Consider the following 18,067-nt stretch of genomic DNA (forward strand, 5'->3'; position numbering starts at 1 on the left):
GACAAATCTGTTGGACCTTTGCAGAAATAACAAGCAGGATAGACAAAGGAGGATCGGTTGATTTTGTGCACTTGGATTTTCAGAAGGCCTTTGACAAGGTGCCACACATGAGGCTGCATACCAAGCTACAAGTCCATGGTATTATAGGAAAGATACTAGCATGGATAAAGCAGTGGCTGATTGGCAGGAGGCAAAGAGTGGGAATAAAGGGAGCGTTTTCTCGTTGGCTGTCAGTAACTAGTGGTGTTCCACAGGGGTCTGTGTTGGGACCAATTCTTTTTAAGTTATATTTCAATGATTTGAATGATGGAATTGATGGCTTTGTTGCAAAGTTTGCAGACAATACGATTATAGGTAGAGGGGCAGGTAGTTTTGAGGAAATAGAGAAGCTACAGCAGGACTTAGACAAATTAGAAGAATGGGCAAAGATGTGGCAGATGGAATACCAGGGGTGATTGATAAGTTTGTGGCCTAAGGTAGAAGGAGTCAGTGTTAGAAAACCAAGCACATTTATTTTTCAACATCGTCCCCTCCTACATGTACACACTTAGTCCAGTGGTCGTGGAACATACGGATCCCTTCTTTGTAGAAGTGGTCCACAGTAGGGGTGATTGATAAGTTCGTGGCCTAAGGTAGAAGGAGATGAGTTATACAGCTCTCATTACATGCATGTGCAGTTCAAATGCAGAAAGTTTGAAGTTAATAACTCATCTCCTTCTACCTTAGGCCACGGACTTATCAATCACCCCTGCTGTGGCCAAGACGCCGACTCCTACAAAGAAGGGATCCGTATGCTCCACAACCGCTGGACTAAGTGTGTGAATGTAGGAAAAATAAATGTGCTAGGTTTTCTAAAACTGACTCCTTCTACCTTAGGGCACGAACTTATCAATCACCCCTCGTACAGTGTCAGGAAGTATATGGTCATGCACTTTAGTAGAAGAAATGAAAGGGTTAACTATTTTCTAAATGAAGAGAAAATACTAAAATCTGAGGTGGAAATGGACTTGGGACTCCTTGTGTAGGATTCCCTAAAGGTTAATTTGCAGGTAGAATCTGTGGTGAATAAGGGAATTATGACATTAGCATTTATTTCAAAAGCACTAGAATATAAAAGCAAGGATGTAATGTTAAGACTTTATGAAGCACTGGTGAGGCCTCACTTGGATATTCTGAGCAGTTTTAAGCCCATTATCTTAGAAACAATGTGCAGAAACTGGAGGGAGTTCAAAGGAGGTTCACAAAAATGATTCTAGGATTAAGTGACTTGTCAAATGAAGAACATTTGATGGCCTGAGCCTGTATTCACTGGAATTCAGAAGAATGAGGAGTAATCTAATTGAAACCTATTGAATGTTGAAAGGCCTCAATAGGGGGGATGTGGAGAGGCTTCTTCCTATGGTGGGGAGCCTAGGACCAGAAGGCACCACCTCAGAATAGAGGGGCATCCAATTAGAATGGAGATGAGGAGGAATTTCTTTAGCCAGAGAGTGGTGAATCTGTGGAATTCATTGCCACAGGTAACTGTGGAGGTCAAGTCTTTACATATATTTAAGACAAAGGTTGATAGATTCTTGATTGATTAGGACTTGGGGGTTACGGGATGAAGGCAGGAGATTAGGGCTGAGAGGAAAAATGGATAAGCCATGATGAAATGGTGGAGCAGACTTGATGGGCCAAATGGCCTAATTCTGCTCCTACACCTTATAGCTTTATGGTCTTGTTTCTGGTTCTGGTCAGCCTACCAATGAGAAACATCAACTCTAGATCTTCCCTATCAACCCCAATAAGAATTTAGTATGTTTCAGTGAGAACACCACTTAGTGTTTTACATTCAAGAAGACATATGCCCAGACTGCTTAATCTCTCCTTAAATGACAAACCCTCCATCCCAGGAATAAATACAGTGAACTTTTGCTGCATTCCCTCTCTTGCAATTATATCCCTCCTTGGGTAGGGGGACCAGATCTGTGCACTATATTTCAGATGCAGTCATAACAAGTCCTTAAATATTTGGAGCCAGGTGTCCCTCCTCTTGTCCAATAATCCTCTTACAGTAAAGGCCAACATATCATTTGCCTTTCCAACAGCATGATCTATGTTCAGGTTAAACTTCAGTGATTTATCTACATTGATTCAGATCCCTTTGAACATCTGCCCTACCCTGAACCCACACCAATACATTAACCACAACACTGCCTGCTCTAACTTTGTGTATTGGTCTGGTGGTGCCTCACTGAAAATCCAAATACACCACATCCATTGATCCCCCCCCCCACCAACCCCAGTTTTTCTGCTCAATATAACCTCTAAAAACTCTAACAGACTTTAGAAACATAATTTCCACTTCATTTACCCGATCCTATTAATTTCTTTTCTCAATAGTCCTGTCACCACTGCCTTAATAATTGATTCCAGTATGTTCCTTATTGTGACCTCCACGTCACAATTCCAAGGTTTCTATATTTCACAACGACTAGAAGGAGGTCACTTTCCAATGGAACCTAACGTGGCTCATAGATCAGTCCTATTCCCACACTAATTCTCCTGTAACCTATTCTTCACTCATTCCCCTCAACACTACATTGGGGGTCAATTTACAGTGCAATTATTCTACCAACCCACGTGTCTTTGGGATGTGGGAAAAAAATGGAGCACCTGGTCATGGGGAGAAGGTGTAGTCCCCACAGAGACAATGCCAGGGGTCAAATTTCACTAGAGATGTGAGACATCAGCACCGTTAGCTGCACCACGATGCCAACCATGTACACGCTCTGGATTTTCTGGAGAAAGTTAACTAATGAATGGAGATAGAAAAATGGAAACTCCCTCCCAACAAAGCATTCCTTCCACAGGCTCATACATCAGAGAATAATCAAGTTATAAAACAAATCTGTATCCCTAGCAACAGGAACCTTCCCTACAAAAGGTTAAATGCAATTACTTCGTTAAATCAATTGAGCCATATATTCTAAAGGATGTAATTTTAGACCAGACTATAGCTTAAAATGTGCATAACAGTCATCATTATTATGTGCCGTGTCATATGATGTGGGCAATCAAGCTCTTCCATCTGTCTTTAATCCGAGAAGTTCTAATGAACGCTTCAAAACTTTTGCCTGTCCATCCCTTGATGTGGCTCATGAATGTCATGTGCTGTCGACCACAACTTTTTCTTCCATCAGTTTTTCCCATCACTGCAAGATGTTTGAGCTTCTCTTTCCTCACTAAATGTCCCAGAAATTCCAATTTTCCAGCTTTTTACAACACTTCATTTGTTACTTTGTCCTTCCATAATATTTCCATCTTTCTTCTCAAAAACCCCATTTCTGCAGCTTCAAGTCTTCCCTCATTTTGCTTTGATATTGTCCAACTTATGCTTCCGTATGTTAGTGTGAAGTGAATGAAGCACTGCAAGTCAGAGCTTCATACCCATAGAGATTATGTTATTCTTTAGTACCTTGCTCAAATGCTCAAACTTAGCAATCTGAATCCTTCTTCTAATTTCAACATCAGATGTTATCGAGCACCCTACGTAGTTGAACTTCCATGCCTAACAGTATTAGAGGGCAGTATGGCAGCATACTGGTTAGCACAACGCTTTATGGTACAGGCGACTCGGGTTCGATTCCTGCCACTGGCTGTGAGGAGTTTGTACGTTCTCCCCGTGACTGCGTGGGTTTCCTCCGGGTGCTCCGGTTTCCTCCCACAGTGCCGGTTGGTAGGTTAATTGGTCATTGTAAATTGTCCTGTCATTGGGCTGGGCAGTGTGGCTCAAAGGGCTGGAAGGGTCTAGGTCTATTGGCACTGTAATAAATAATGATTTGTGATTGGGTCTAAGGGCAGATGTCAACATAAAGAAATAAAATGTTATATAATTGATGGTGTTATTTAAAATATTTCTTTTACAGAACACCTTTGACAGTTATTTTTTAAAGTACAACTGTGACTTTTCTCTCTGCTACACAGAGGAGTCAATATACTGTTACACGCCGAGCAATTTCACCCGCGACCAGGCTTTGTACGCAAGGGGTTACTGTTGGACTGAGCTGAAGGATGCTGTGCCAGGGGTAGAAGCCAGCCAGAGGCCTTCCTTGTTTGAACACAAGTTCCTTCCCTATGCACTACTGGCCTTTGCTGGGATCATGTACATCCCTGTCCTGGGATGGGAATTCCTCGCGTCCACCAGGCTGACTTCCGAACTGAACTTCCTGCTTCAGGAGATAGACAACTGCTATCACCGGGCTGCCGAGGGCCGGGCTCCGAAGATCGAGAAGCAGATCCAGTCCAAAGGGGCGGGCATCACGGAAAAGGAAAAGAGGGAAATAATTGAAAATGCCGAGAAGGAGAAGAGCCCAGAGCAAAACCTCTTTGAGAAATACTTGGAGCAGCGGGGGCAGAGCAATTTCTTGGCTAGACTGTATCTCTCGAGGCAGTTGTCGGTTGTATTTTTGAGTGTCATCCCAATCACGTATCTCTGTACGTACTACGCGAATCAGAAGCAGAATGAATTCACCTGCCCCCTGGGGGAGCCCCCAGACTTGTCCAGCAATGAGATGCTCCATGTCCGAGTCAACTGCAAACTTCCATCGGTGCAGATGCAGCGCATCATTGCCATTGTAGACATTGTTCTGCTCTGCTTCATCAACCTCATCATTCTGATAAACCTCATCCACCTTTTTATAGTTCGAAAGTCCAACTTTATTTTTGATAAACTACACAAGGTTGGAATCAAGACTAAAAAACAGTGGCTGAAGTCACAGTTTTGCGACATTAATATTTTAGCAATGTTTTGCAATGAAAACCGTGACCATATCAAATCACTGAACCGTTTGGACTTCATAACAAACGAGAGCGATCTAATGTACGACAACGTTGTGAGGCAATTGCTGGCTGCTCTGGCCCAATCCAACCACGATGTCACTCCAACAATGAGGGATGCAGGAATTCAGACAATTGACCCCAGTGTCGACCCAGCTGACATCGACGGCAACGAGCAACTGATCATAAAGAGGCCCAGAAAGAAAATGAAGTGGATTCCAACCACAAACCCACTGCACCAGCCTTTCAAAGAGCCTTCGGCTGCCTTGAAGTTTGAGAACAACAAAGGAGAAAAGCCCAAACCAGTGCGGCGCAAGATGGCAACGGACAGTCTTGCAGCTCCTCTCCTGGACTCCACTCCAAGGTATTTCCAAGATCAACTGTCCAATAAAAGCGAAGGGAGCATCTCTGCTAATAGTGAGAAGAAGCACAGTCGACACTTGTCTTTGGATGTTCATCCTTATATTCTTAACACCAAAAAGACAAAGCCTGAAAATCAGGCAAGTTGCACATCTAAGAGTCAAGAGGGAGACTTCTTGCATTCAGAAGAGAACATGCTGTCACACGTGGCATCTCCTATCAAAGGTGAAGTGTGAGTTTACTGAATATTATATGGCAGAAATTGTCTTAAAGGATTTGGGCAGTTGGAGAGTAATGTTTTGACTGTGGTTACTTGCTAACTATGCATTGGACTATCTCTTCAGGATGTCTTATATCAGGGGTTCCTCACCCTTTTCATGCTATGGACCCCTATCATTAACCGAGGGGTCCATGGACTCCAGGTTGGGAACCCCTTGCCTTATATACTTCAATTGAATAATCTAGATATTACAGAATCATATCAAATAGATCTTTACCTCTGAAGCTGGTTATGAGGTTGTGGTCCATGACGTTTACTGGGCCTGAGGTTCAGGTGATGGGTTAGGTGCTATTCCCATTGGGATTTCATTCCGGGACCACTGTGAGTGCTCCTCGTCCACACAAAGTAAGGTACGAAGTCTCCAAATTGGATTACCCTTTCTGTTGCATGGTGAAAACAATAGAAATCTTCAAATTGGACATAGTTTGTAGAACTTACCAAATAGGTAATACGAGTATTTTGCATTATCAGTGCAAAGAGCCTGCCATCAACTGGTTGTCACAAATTTTTGGTGGAATATTATCCAAACATATAAAGCCTATATTCTTAACCAAAGAAGCCTGTACTTTTTCAGAAGAACAATTCTTTTTCGACCATCAAATTATTCATAATAATACTTCATATTCTGACCATGATTGTGAGTCCTGTGTAAATCAGTTTTCGGGGTGCCGCAGTAGCGGAGTGGTTAGCACGATGCTATTACAGCTTGGGGCATTCCAGAGATTGGAGGTCAATCCCGGCACCCTCTGTAAGGAGTCTTCGTACGTCCTCCCCGTGGGTTTTCTACAGGTGCTCTGGTACCCTCCCAGTGTCCAAAGACATACTGGGTAGGTTAATTGGTCATTGTACATTGTCCCCGATTAGGTTAGGGTTAAATTAGGGTTGTCTGGTTTTCCTGGACGGTACAGTTAGAAGAGCCGGAAGGCGCAGTATCTCTAAAGAAATAAATCCATGATAAGGTTGGTGCTGGATCCCAAAAGGTTGAATTTGTGGATTGCCTACCAGATGGCTTTTCAGAACAGCTCGTGGTTGAGCCCACTGGGGGATTATATATTCTGGATTGGGTGCTGTGCAATGAACCAGAATTGATTAGAGAGCTTAAGGGTAAAAGTGCCCTTAGGGGAACAGTGATCATACTATTATAGAATTCACCCTGCAGTTTGAGAGGGAGAAGATAAAGTCAGATGTATCAGTATTACACTGGAGTAAAGGGACTTACAGAGGCATGAGAGAAGAGCTGATTGGAAGGGGACACAGCCTCAGAGTAGAGGAACGTCCATTTAGAATGGAGGTGAGGAGGAATTTCTTGAGCCAGAGAGTGGAGAATCTGTGGAATTTATTGCCACAAGTGGCTGTGGAGGCCAGGTCATTGGGTATATTTAAGACAGAGGTTGATAGATTCTTGATTAGTCAGAGCATGAAGGGTGATGGGAGAAGGCAGGAGATTGGGGCTGAGAGGGAAATGGATCAGCATGATGAAATGGTGAAGTAGACGCGATGGGCCAAATGGGCTCCTATATTGTATGGTATTATGGTCTTATAATTGATGCTATCTAATTTATTTCCTTCTCATCACTATGTTTTTCTTGTAACCTCCAAATGATGGTCTGGATTGTTTAGTTTTCATTGTGTGGAAACATCTCATCTCTTTTCAGTTACCTGCAGTCAAGTTTCACAAAAAAAAAATTATTTCAATTAAATTCAAATAAGTTGGTAGGTTTGTTGCACACCCAACCCACCACACGTGCTGAAGGACAAAACCTTTATGACGATAAGCATTGGCACAGCTCATAAAATAATCGGCAACTCATTCCGGAGTTTCATTGACAACCCAGGAAATACCATCACCATTCCTTCAAGTTGCCTTAATGCATTCTTACAGTTTCTGGACATCTCCCTACACTCTCCCCATCCAATCAACTGACACCATCTCTAGAGGCCTTCTTGTATATAAACAAGTCAAGTCAACATGCGCAGAACAATTTCTGATGTAAAGGATTCAAGGAAGGCGTACAAGGTGATTGGTTGCCATGGCACCGTAGCAGTTAGCGCAATGCTATTTCAGCTCAGGACGTTCCAGAGTTCAGAGTTCAATTCCAGTGCTGCTCCGTAAGGAGTCCCCTTTCAGCCCGTGGAATGCATGGGTTTTCCCCGAGTCCTCCGATTAACACCCACTGTTCAAAGGCATACTGGTTAGGTTAATTGGTCATTATAAGTTGTGCTGTGATTAAAGTCAGGGTTAATCGGGGTTATGGGGTTGCTGAGGTGCTGTTTCTGGAAGGGCTGGAAGGGCTTACACTGCACTTTACTGCTAAATAAAAGTGACGAGAGGCATAGATAGAGTGGACAGCTAGCTCCTTCTCCAGGGGTAGAAATGGCTAATACGAGGGGCCTAACTTTGGGTGCTTGGAGGAAAGTGTAGGAGGTTGTCAGAGGTAGGATTTTTTACACAGGATGTGCAGGGGTGGTGATAGAGGCAGATATATTCGGGACCTTTAAGAAATTCTGATTAAACCACATGGATGAAAGCAAAATGGATGGCTATGTGGGAAGGAAGGGTTAGATTGACCTTGGGAAAGGTTAAAAGATCAACTTAACATGGTAGGCTGAAAGGCCTGTACTGTGCGGTGCGGTTCCACGTTCCATGTACTATTATCGACCATGTGATAAAGGCTCAAATTGGCATACAGTGAAATTGTTTTCATGATTCAGGTAATTATTTGGGTGTTTCTCATCACTGGTGACATTTCTCCACAGTCCTTACTGCAAAACTCACAGTCTGCTTCAAATGCCACACCTGGCATGTCAGGCCTGTACAGGTGGGCACCTCCCAGCCTTCACCCAGCTAATAGGAGTCACCTAAGCGATCGTTTCCAATCATCACTTGCAGCCTATTTAAACCCAGTTCTCATCCATAGTCCTAGTTCACCCATCAAACCAGCCAGCCTCAACCAGTTGTCCTAGCCTCCAGTTACCTTGTTGCCTTGTCATGTTCAATACCTGTTCTCACCTGTTTTGTGGACCCTTGTGGCTTGTTATTTTATTAAACTGATTGCTCACTGCTAAATCGTCTCCACCTCTCTGTGCTTGGATCAAGCCTGCTTCATGTTTTCTGATAAGGTGGGTGACCCTGCAGAGTTTGCTCGCTGAAAGGAAGTTGTCTGCCTTAACGAACACACATATCCAGAAGCTAGAAGAAACCATTGACCATCCACTCACCGCTCTCAACCCACTCTCCATCTCGTTACAGCAACCCCCATGCCAGCCAGCCTCCTCCCTTGGAACCCCGGTGCTGAATGCTTCAACAGATCTCCAACACGATGCTGCAATGTCCTGTCCCAATGCATCTTGCACTTCGAGCTTTAGCCGTCCCTGTATTCTATGGATCAAGCCAAGATTGCCTGCATTATCTCTCTCCTGACTGCTCAAGCTCTGGCCTGAGTCACTATTACTTGGGACAATGAGACCACCATCTTGAATAAATATGAGGAATTCATCGCTGAGATGCGCCGGGTTTTCGACTGTCCAGTAAGTGGACGGGAGGCAGTGGATCAGATGCTTCACCTGCGTCAAGCCTCACGCTCAGTGCTGGATAACACCATGGAATTCAGGACCCTCACAGCGGAGTGCAGCTGGAATGTGGAAGATCTGCTGGCTCGTTACCATCGCAGCTTCTCAGAGAGCTTGAAAGAAGTGAGATGTCCACCTACCTTGAACGCCTCATCACTCTGGCCCTCCGTGTTGACAAACGTCTTATGGAACAATCCTCTAGCTCATCAGCCAGAACCCCAGTTTCGTATCCAGAACCATTTCAGGCTGCAGGACCCTCATCAGAAAGTCCTCCAGAACCCATGTAGATAGGGAGAGCTCCCAAGAGCGTGATCATTGGTGGAGAAACAACTTGTGCTCTGACTACAGAGCCACTGATCACCCACACATCAAATGCCCACTGCATCCAGGAAATGGCACCTTCAGGTAGAGACAAGGAGCCTTCTAGCTGGTAACCTCCACCCTACTCCTTATTCCAGCACCATAGCCTAACTCACTGTCTCTGTCCTCCCCCACACCCCGATGGCTCGATGCACACAAGAAGCTCTAGTGGATTCCGGTCCAGGCAGCTTTCTGGACCAGACTCTATCTATGCAGCTTCCAAGTCTATCTCACACCCTTTCTGTATCACGGTTAGTGACAGACATCCCTTGGTTAGAACACGCACACAGGCAATGCACATGGACATCAAAGAGCACCCTGGATCCATCCAATCCCTCCTGATCGACTCACCCAACACTCCTCTATTCTTGGGTTACCTCCGGCTCTCCATTCACAACCCTCACTCCGCCTGGTCATCTGGCTCACTGCTGGGGACCCACCCGCTGGACCACATGGCTGCAACCTCAGGGAACTTCACTCTGTAAACCCTCGACCTCAGCAAACTCCCACAGGAGTACCACTGCCTTGCCATCACTTTCAGTAAAAGGAAAGCAAGCACCCTGGAGCCACACAGATACACCTCCTCCTGAACATTGTCCATCCTCCAAGTTATCTGTTCTCCCCCTTCCTTCCTGAGACCCAAACCGTGAATGACTAAATCACCGATGGATTAATTCATCCATCTCAGTCCCCAGCCGGTACACGATTCTTCTTCATCAAGAAGAAAGTTGGGGGTCTTTGTCCCTGCATTGACTACTGTGGACTCAACAAAATCACCATCAAGAGCTGCTACCCTCTCCTTTTGATGGATGGTGCATTCGTAAACACTCTGCTGGGCCCAAATCTTCACCAAGCTGCATCTATGGAGTGCATACAATCTGATCTGCATCTGCCAGGGATGAGTGGAAGGGGGCGTTTATAACACCCACTCGCCACCACGAATACCTGGTGATGCCACTACGAGTACTTGGTGATACCTTTCAGACTTTCTAACAGACCAGCCGTTTTCCAAGCCTCCATTCATGAGATCCCTGAAATATGTTACGCAGGTTTGTGTTTGTCTACCGGGGAAACACCTTTATCTTCTCCAAGGACCCCAAGACCACATTTGTCACATCCATTCAGTCCTTCGGTGTCTCCTCAAAAACCAACTGTACTGCAAGTTAGAAAAATGCCAGTTTCACACCCCAGTTATTTCCTTCCTGGTTACATCCTTATACCCTAAAGCATAACCGTGGACCCAGTGAAATTGTTTGCCATTGTCAACTTCACCACCGCTCCCATCCTCTTCCATCTGAACCCCTCTGGTCCTTTTGTGGTAGAGGCTGATGCTTCTGATGTGGGCACTAAGGCCACCCTCTTCCAGCAAGGACCAGAGGGGAAGACACACCCTAATTGCTTCTTCTCATACAAGTACAACTGCATAAAACATTGTTATTGTGTAGGAGACAGGGAGTTTCTTGCCATCAAATGGGCCTTGGAGAAATGGAGACACTGGCTGAAGGGGAACATCAAGTCCTTCCACCCCTACTGGTCCCTCGGCTTCCAGGGTCCCGAATCACCATAGGATCATCAGGCTTTACCACCTTCCAATGGAGTCACTGTGGTGGAGCGGTTCTCTAAGGTGGCCCACTCCCCAAACTTCCATCTGCCACTAATAGAGTGGACCTGGGTCTTCACCATGTAGTTCACCTCTACGGCTTCCTCGAGGACATTGTGTCAGCCCAGGGCCCACAATTCATCTCCTACTTCTGGCAAACCTTCGCTCCCTCCTCTGCACCTCAGTGAGTTTGTCCCCTGACTATCATCTGCAGACCAGTTGGCAGTCAGAAAGAGCCAATCAGCAAGTGGAGAAATTTTTCAGTTGCTTTGCCACCTCGAACCCTTCCACATAGAAGAAGTATCTGCTCCAGGCTGAGCCACCTCCTCTGCCACGGCTACGTCACACTTTGAAGTGCTTCAAGGCTACCAACCCCCATTGTTTCTCAGAGAGGAGACAACAGTGGTCGTCCCAATCGCTGCCCTGGTTCGCTACTGCTGGAATACCTGGTAGAGGGCATGGAGAGCCAGCCATGCCTACTGCTGCCAGGCCAACTGCCAGCAGTACCCAGCCAGACTGCTCCGGCCTGAGGACCGTGCCTGGCTGTCCACCCAAAATCTGCTCCTGCAAGCTCTCGCCCCAGTTCTTCGTTCCCTTCAAGGTCATCTGTCACATCGATCCAGTCACTTATCGTCTCCAGGTGCCACTATCCTTCAAGATCATATCCACATTCCACATGTCTTGCCTCAAGCCCATTCTCCATGGACCACTCTACCCACCTGGGCCCGCACCTTCGGAACCAAGAATGGTGGAAGGACGTCCACCATGGTTTGCTGGCTGATGGATTCATGTCATTGTGGATGGGGTGTGCAGCTGCTGGACAATTGTGAAGGGTACAGCCCAGAGGAGAGGTTTTGGGTGCCATCTAGTTTCATCTTGGATCCACCGCTCATCAAGGTGTTCCACTGGACCTATCTGGATCGTCCTGGACCGTCGGGTGCTGGCCATGGGGTGTGGGTGGTCCTGTCAGGCCTGCAAAGGCAAGCACCTCCCAGTCTCCACCCAGCTAACAGGAATCACTTGCAACCTATTCAAACCCAACACTCATTCACAATCCTCGTTCACTCATATGAACCAGCCAGCCTCAACTAGTTTTCCCCTAGCCTTCCGTTACCTTGTTGTCTTGTCGTGTTAAGTATCTGCTCCCTCTTGTTTTGTGGTCTCTGGTGGCTTGTTGTTTGCAGTTTATTGTTAAAAATATCACTCACCACTAATTCATTTCCATTGTTCTGCCTTTGAGTCAAGCCTCCTCTATATTTCTTGACATGGCGTCTCATGCTCCGCATTCTTGAAGACCTTCCTCTGTGAGTGGATGTCTTTGCTTCCTTCCAATGCTCCACATGTGGTGCAGGGGAAGATCTCCCCTGTCCTTACCACCTTCAGCTGCACACCCACTCACTTTCACATTGAGGTTCTTTACAGGGAAAGGAGCAAGTGCCACAGTGACAAACGGGAACAAGGCGCAGCAGAATACGGAAAATGGAACAGGTGGAATGGAAGGAACTAAGAAAAATGATGTGTGGCTTGAGAAGAATCTTAGAACCATGCTCCTGAAAAGGACAATAATTTGTACAGTTGTAGCTCCTTAAAAGAACCTTGAAATTATTTCCAATTTTCTTTTTTTTTTGAGAGTCCTGGAATGTTTTTATTAGATATATTCACCCTTTTTTTGAGACATTCACAAACATCTCATATGCATATTCCAAATTGCTGTGCTAGGAAGGTGGTACTGAAACACCCTGTGGAGAACGAAGGGCACAACAAAGCACAGAAGACACAGTCATCCGCTGCAACCAAGGAAGATCCCAGTTTGTGACGTTTGTTTGTATCACTGGACCCGGACTTCTGAGGTCAAGAGAGAGGAACTGCCCAAGTGCGAAAGCTTTTGCATTTTAAAACTCCCCCGCATCGGTTTCCTATCATTGTTGGAGACGATAGACAATCACCATGTATGTTAAAAAGAAACTTTTCAGTTGCCCTGACTCTATTAAATCCTCTGGTTACCAACTCTGCTATGAGTGAAAAGAACTCCCTTTAATAATTCTATCAAAACCCTTGACAAATCACATTTTCATCCTCTCTTAATAGAACACCCTAGATTGCTAATTAAAGTTCCTTATCCCCAATACCATTTCAGTAATCTCCACTGAAATTCCTCCAAGATATCCTTTCCTATACTTGCTTCCCAATATTCTGAATTAATTCAGCAATAATCTATGAGTCATACCCTTACTTCTGTGCTCTATGAATTCATTTATAAAATCTGTTGGCTTTATTTATAAAGAGTCTTATCGATGTATCGTGTTTCCCTCAAGCATTTATGCCAATAAAAAGTCAGGCCTCTTTGGTCTGGAAATTTACTTAAATAAGACAGGACGACAAGAATGAAGAGCAGTAGGAAGAACAAAGAAAGAATTATGAGAGTGAAGAAAATAAGGAAAATGTTTCATTTCAAAAGAACCAAAATAAAAAAGATGGAAAAAGACAGTGGAATAGTTTGAAAATTGACCATCGTCTAAGACTTAGATTCGAAGTGTGTTGTTTAAGGAGTTGTTGAAACCACCCAACCAAATGATCTGCTAAATCAGTTATTTATTAACTGATAGTAGACTTCAGAAAGGGTAAGATGAGGGAACACACACCAGTCCTCATAGAAGGATCAGAAGCGGAAAGAGTGAGCAATTTCAAGCTCCTGGCTGTTAACATCTCTGAGGATTTATTCTGGACCCAACATATCAATGCAGCTGTGCGGCTATATTTCATTAAGAGTTTGAGGAGATTTGGTATGTCACCAAAGACACTCGCAAATTTCTGCAGATGTACATTTCAGAGCATTCTAACTGGCTGTATCACTATCTGGTATGGGGTGCTGGGGGGATTGAAATAAGTTGCAAAGAGTTGTAAACTTAGCCGGCTCCGTCATGGGCACTAGACTCCGTAGTATAAAGGACATCTTCAAGGAGCGATGCCTGAAAAAGGCAGCATCTATCGTTAAGAACCCCCATCACCCAGAGCATGCCTCGTTCTCATTGCTAACACTAGGAGGAACTATAGGAGCCTGAAGTCACACACTCAACAATTCAGGAACAGTTTCTTCCTCCCCTCTGCCATCTGATTACTGAATGGACTTTGAACCCGGGAACACCACCTCACTACTTTCTTATTTTCATTTTTGCATTACTTATTTAATTTAACTATTTAACACACACACACACACACACACACACACACACACACATTTACTGTAATTCAACTTTTTTCTATTATTATGTGTTGCATTGTACTCTTGCCACAAAGACGATAAATTTCACAACATATGCAGTGATATTAAAGCTGATTCAGTCCAATACTGCTGAGGGATTTTTGAACTTCATAACAGCAACGTGTATTCCGGAAAACAGAAGGATGAAGAAGGAAGCCAGAGGGATGTGAAGGAAGCCGTGTGTGGAATCATCAAGGGAAACATGTTTCATTTCAGCAGCTGATAAGAACAGAAAGGAAATAAAAGTATTATGTGGATATAACACCTTGTATTGATAATGGCTGGTGTCACCCCATCTTGTAAAGACACTGCCCAGAAGAGGACAATGACAAGCCACTACTGTAAAAATTTGCCAAGAACAATCATGGTCATGAAAAGACCATGATTACATATGTCATTTGAAAACAGACACATAATGATGATGAAGATGTGACAGATGTCATTCCAGAATGTGTATTACTCATCCCTCAGTAATCTCATATATTTGAGGAGAGGAGGTTCTTGATTTGGGAATATATTGTGGTGAATGAAGGCACAAACATGGTTCTATTTAAGAGCTACACACACAAAATGCTGAAGGAACTCAACAGATCAGGCAACATCTATGGAAATGAATAAACAGTCAACATTTCGGGTTCAGTCCCTTCTTCAGGAGTAGAAAGGAAAACCATAAGATATAGGAGAAGAATCTCAAGTCTGCTCCACCATTGCATCATGGCTGATCCAATTTTCCTCTCAGCCTCAATCTCCAGCCTTCTCCCATTATCTCTTCATGCAGTGACCAATCAAGAATCTATCAACCTCTGCCTTAAATATACACAAAGACTTGGCCTCCACAGCTGCCTGTGGCAAAGAATTCCACAGATTCACCACTCTCTGACTAAAGAAATTCCTCCTCATATCTGTTCCAAAAGGACACCCATCTACTCTGAGGCTGTATCTTCTGATCTTCGACTCTCCCACCATAGGAAACATTTTTTCCACATCCACTCTATCAAGGCCTTTCACAATTTGATAGGTTTCAATTAGGTAACCTCTCATTCTTCTGAATCCTAGTGAATACAGGTCCAGAGCCATCAAACACTCTTCGTATGACAAGCCATTCAATCCTGGAACCATTTCTGTGAACCTCTTTTGAACCCTCTTCTCAGTCAGCACGTTGTTTTTAAGATAAGGGGCCCAAACCTGTTCACCATACTCCCAAGTGAGGCCTCTACAGTGTCTTATAAAGTTTCAACATTACATCCTTGCCTTTATATTCTAGTCCTCTTGACATGAATGCGAACATCACATTTGCTTTCCTCACCACTGACTGAACCTGCATATTAACATTTAGAGAATCCTCCCAAGTCCTTTTGTGCCTCATTTTTTTGTATTTTCTCTCTATTTAGAAAATAGTCATCCCTTTCATTACTTCCACCAAAGTGCATAACCATACATTTCCCAAAATCTGCCACTTTTTTGCCCATTCTCCTAATCTGACTAAGTCCTACTTCCTCAAAACCACATGCCCCTCCGCCTATCTTTATATCATCTTCAAACTTTGAAATAAAGCCATCAATTCCATCATCCAAATCATTGACATATAATGTAAAAAGAATTGGTCCCAACACAGACCCCTATGGAACACCACTAGTCACTGGCAGCCAACCAGAAAAGGTTCCCTTTATTCCCACTCTTTGCCAGTTGCCAATCAGCCATTGCTTTATCCATGCTAGAATCCTTCCTGTAATACCATGGGCTCATAACTTGCTAAACAGTCTCGTTGTGGCACCTTGTCAAAGGCCTTCTGAAAATCCAAGTACACAACATCAACTGATTCTCCTTTGTCTATCTTGCTTGTTATTTCTTCAAAGATCCAACAGATTTGTCAGGCAAGTTTTTTCCCTTGAGGAAACCATGCTGACTATGACCTATTTTATCTTGTGCCTCCAAATACCCTGAAACCACATCCTTAACAATCGACTCTGACATCTGCTCAACCACTGAGTTCAGATTAACTGGTCTATAGTTTGCTTTCTTCTGCCTCTCACTCTTCTTGAAGAGCAGAGTGCTATTTGCAATTCTTCAGTCTTCTGGAACCATTCCACAATCTAGTGATTCTTGAAAGATCATTACTAATGCCTCCACAATCTCTTCAGCCACCTCTTTCAGAACCCTGGAGTATATACCAACTGGTGCAGGTGACTTATCTAACTTCAGACCTTTAAGTTTCCCAAGAACCTGCTCTCTAGAAAAGGCAATTTCTCACACTTCATGCCCTCCTGACACCTGGAACTTCCACCATACTGCTAGTGTCTTCCACAGTGAAGAATTATACAAAATGTTTGTGAAGAAAAAGAATTTCAGGAAGTATATTGTATACATTTCTCTGACATTAAATGTATCTATTGAAACCTATCGAAATACTTATTCAGTTCATCCATGATTCATTATCCCCCATTACTACCTCTCCAGCATCATTATCAAGCAGACCCAATATCCACTCTTGCCTCTCTTTTACACTTCATATATCTGAAGAAACTTTTGGTATCCTCTTAAATATTATTGGCTAGCTTACTTTTGTTTTCCACCTTTACCTTCTTTATGATTTTTTAGTTGATTTCTGTTGGTTTTTAAAAGCTTCACAATCCTCTGACTTTCCACTAATTTTTGCTGTATTATATTCTCTCTTTGGCTTTGATGATGACTTTGATTTCCCTTGTTGCTATGGTTGTGTCATCTTGTCTGTAGAATACTTCTTCCCCTTTGGAATGTCTATATCCTATGCTTTCCGAATTGCTTCCAGAAATTCCAGCCATTGCTGCTCTCTTGTCATCCCTGCCAGTGTTGTTTTCCAATCAATTCTAGCCAATTCCTCTTTCCTGCCCCTGTAATTCCATTTACTGCACTGTAATACTGATACATCTGACTTCAGTTTCTCCTTCACAAATTTCAGGGTGAATTTAATCGTATTATGATCACTTTCCCCTCCGGGTTCTTTTATCTTGAGCTCTCTAATCAATTCTGGTTCATTGCACAACAACCAATTCAGAATATCTGATCCACAGGTGGGCTCAACCACAAGTTGCTCTAAAAAGCCATCCCGTAAGCATTCTAGAAATTCCCCCTCCTGGAATCCTGCACCAACCTACCTTCCCAATCTACCTGCATATTTTAACATTGACCTTTGGTATGCATTTTCTATTTCCCACTGTAATTTGTAGACCTTACATACAACTTTATATACAACTCCCACCAGGGTCTTTTTATCCTTGCATTTCCTTAGCTCTATCCACAATGATTCAATACCTTCCCACCCGATGTCACCTCTTTCTAAAGATTTGATTTCATTTTTTACCAACAGAACAACGCCGCCCCCTCTGCCTTCCTGCCTGTCCTTTTGATACAATGTGCATCTTTGGATATTAAGCTCCCAGCTATAATCTTCTTTGAGCCATGATTCAGTGATGCCTACAACATGATACATGCTAATCTGTAACTGTGCTGCAAGCTTATCTACCTTATTCAGTATACTGCACGCATTCAAGTACAACACTTTCAGTCCTGTATTCATCCTTCTCAATTTTGTCCACCTTTTACATTGCAACTCATCCTGTTGACTGCAATTTTGCCCTATCAACAACTTCTCCTCACTACACATTGCCTCTGTTTATAAACCAGCGACCTCATCTTCAGCACAGGAAGGGGGAAGATACCAGAATAAATAAAGGTGTGGGGAGGTGAAGGAGAATTGCTAGAAGGTGATAGGTGAAGCCAGATGGGTGGGAAAGGTAAAAGGCTGGAGAAGGAAGAATCTGATAGGAGAGAAGAG

The 18,067-nt window shown here is 43.8% G+C and overlaps 1 protein-coding gene across 1 annotated transcript in view; it reads left to right on the plus strand.

Moving 5' to 3' along the window:
- Positions 1-18,067, plus strand: part of panx2 (pannexin 2) — a 55,702-nt gene that overhangs the window by 33,585 nt on the left and 4,050 nt on the right. The window contains exon 3 of the mRNA XM_063072152.1: positions 3,970-5,406. Coding sequence (XP_062928222.1) covers positions 3,970-5,406 — 1,437 coding nt within the window. The remainder of the gene's footprint in view (positions 1-3,969; positions 5,407-18,067) is intronic.

The sequence above is a fragment of the Mobula hypostoma genome, chromosome 20 (assembly GCF_963921235.1).
Source record: "Mobula hypostoma chromosome 20, sMobHyp1.1, whole genome shotgun sequence".
NCBI classification, from domain to species: domain Eukaryota; kingdom Metazoa; phylum Chordata; class Chondrichthyes; order Myliobatiformes; family Myliobatidae; genus Mobula; species Mobula hypostoma.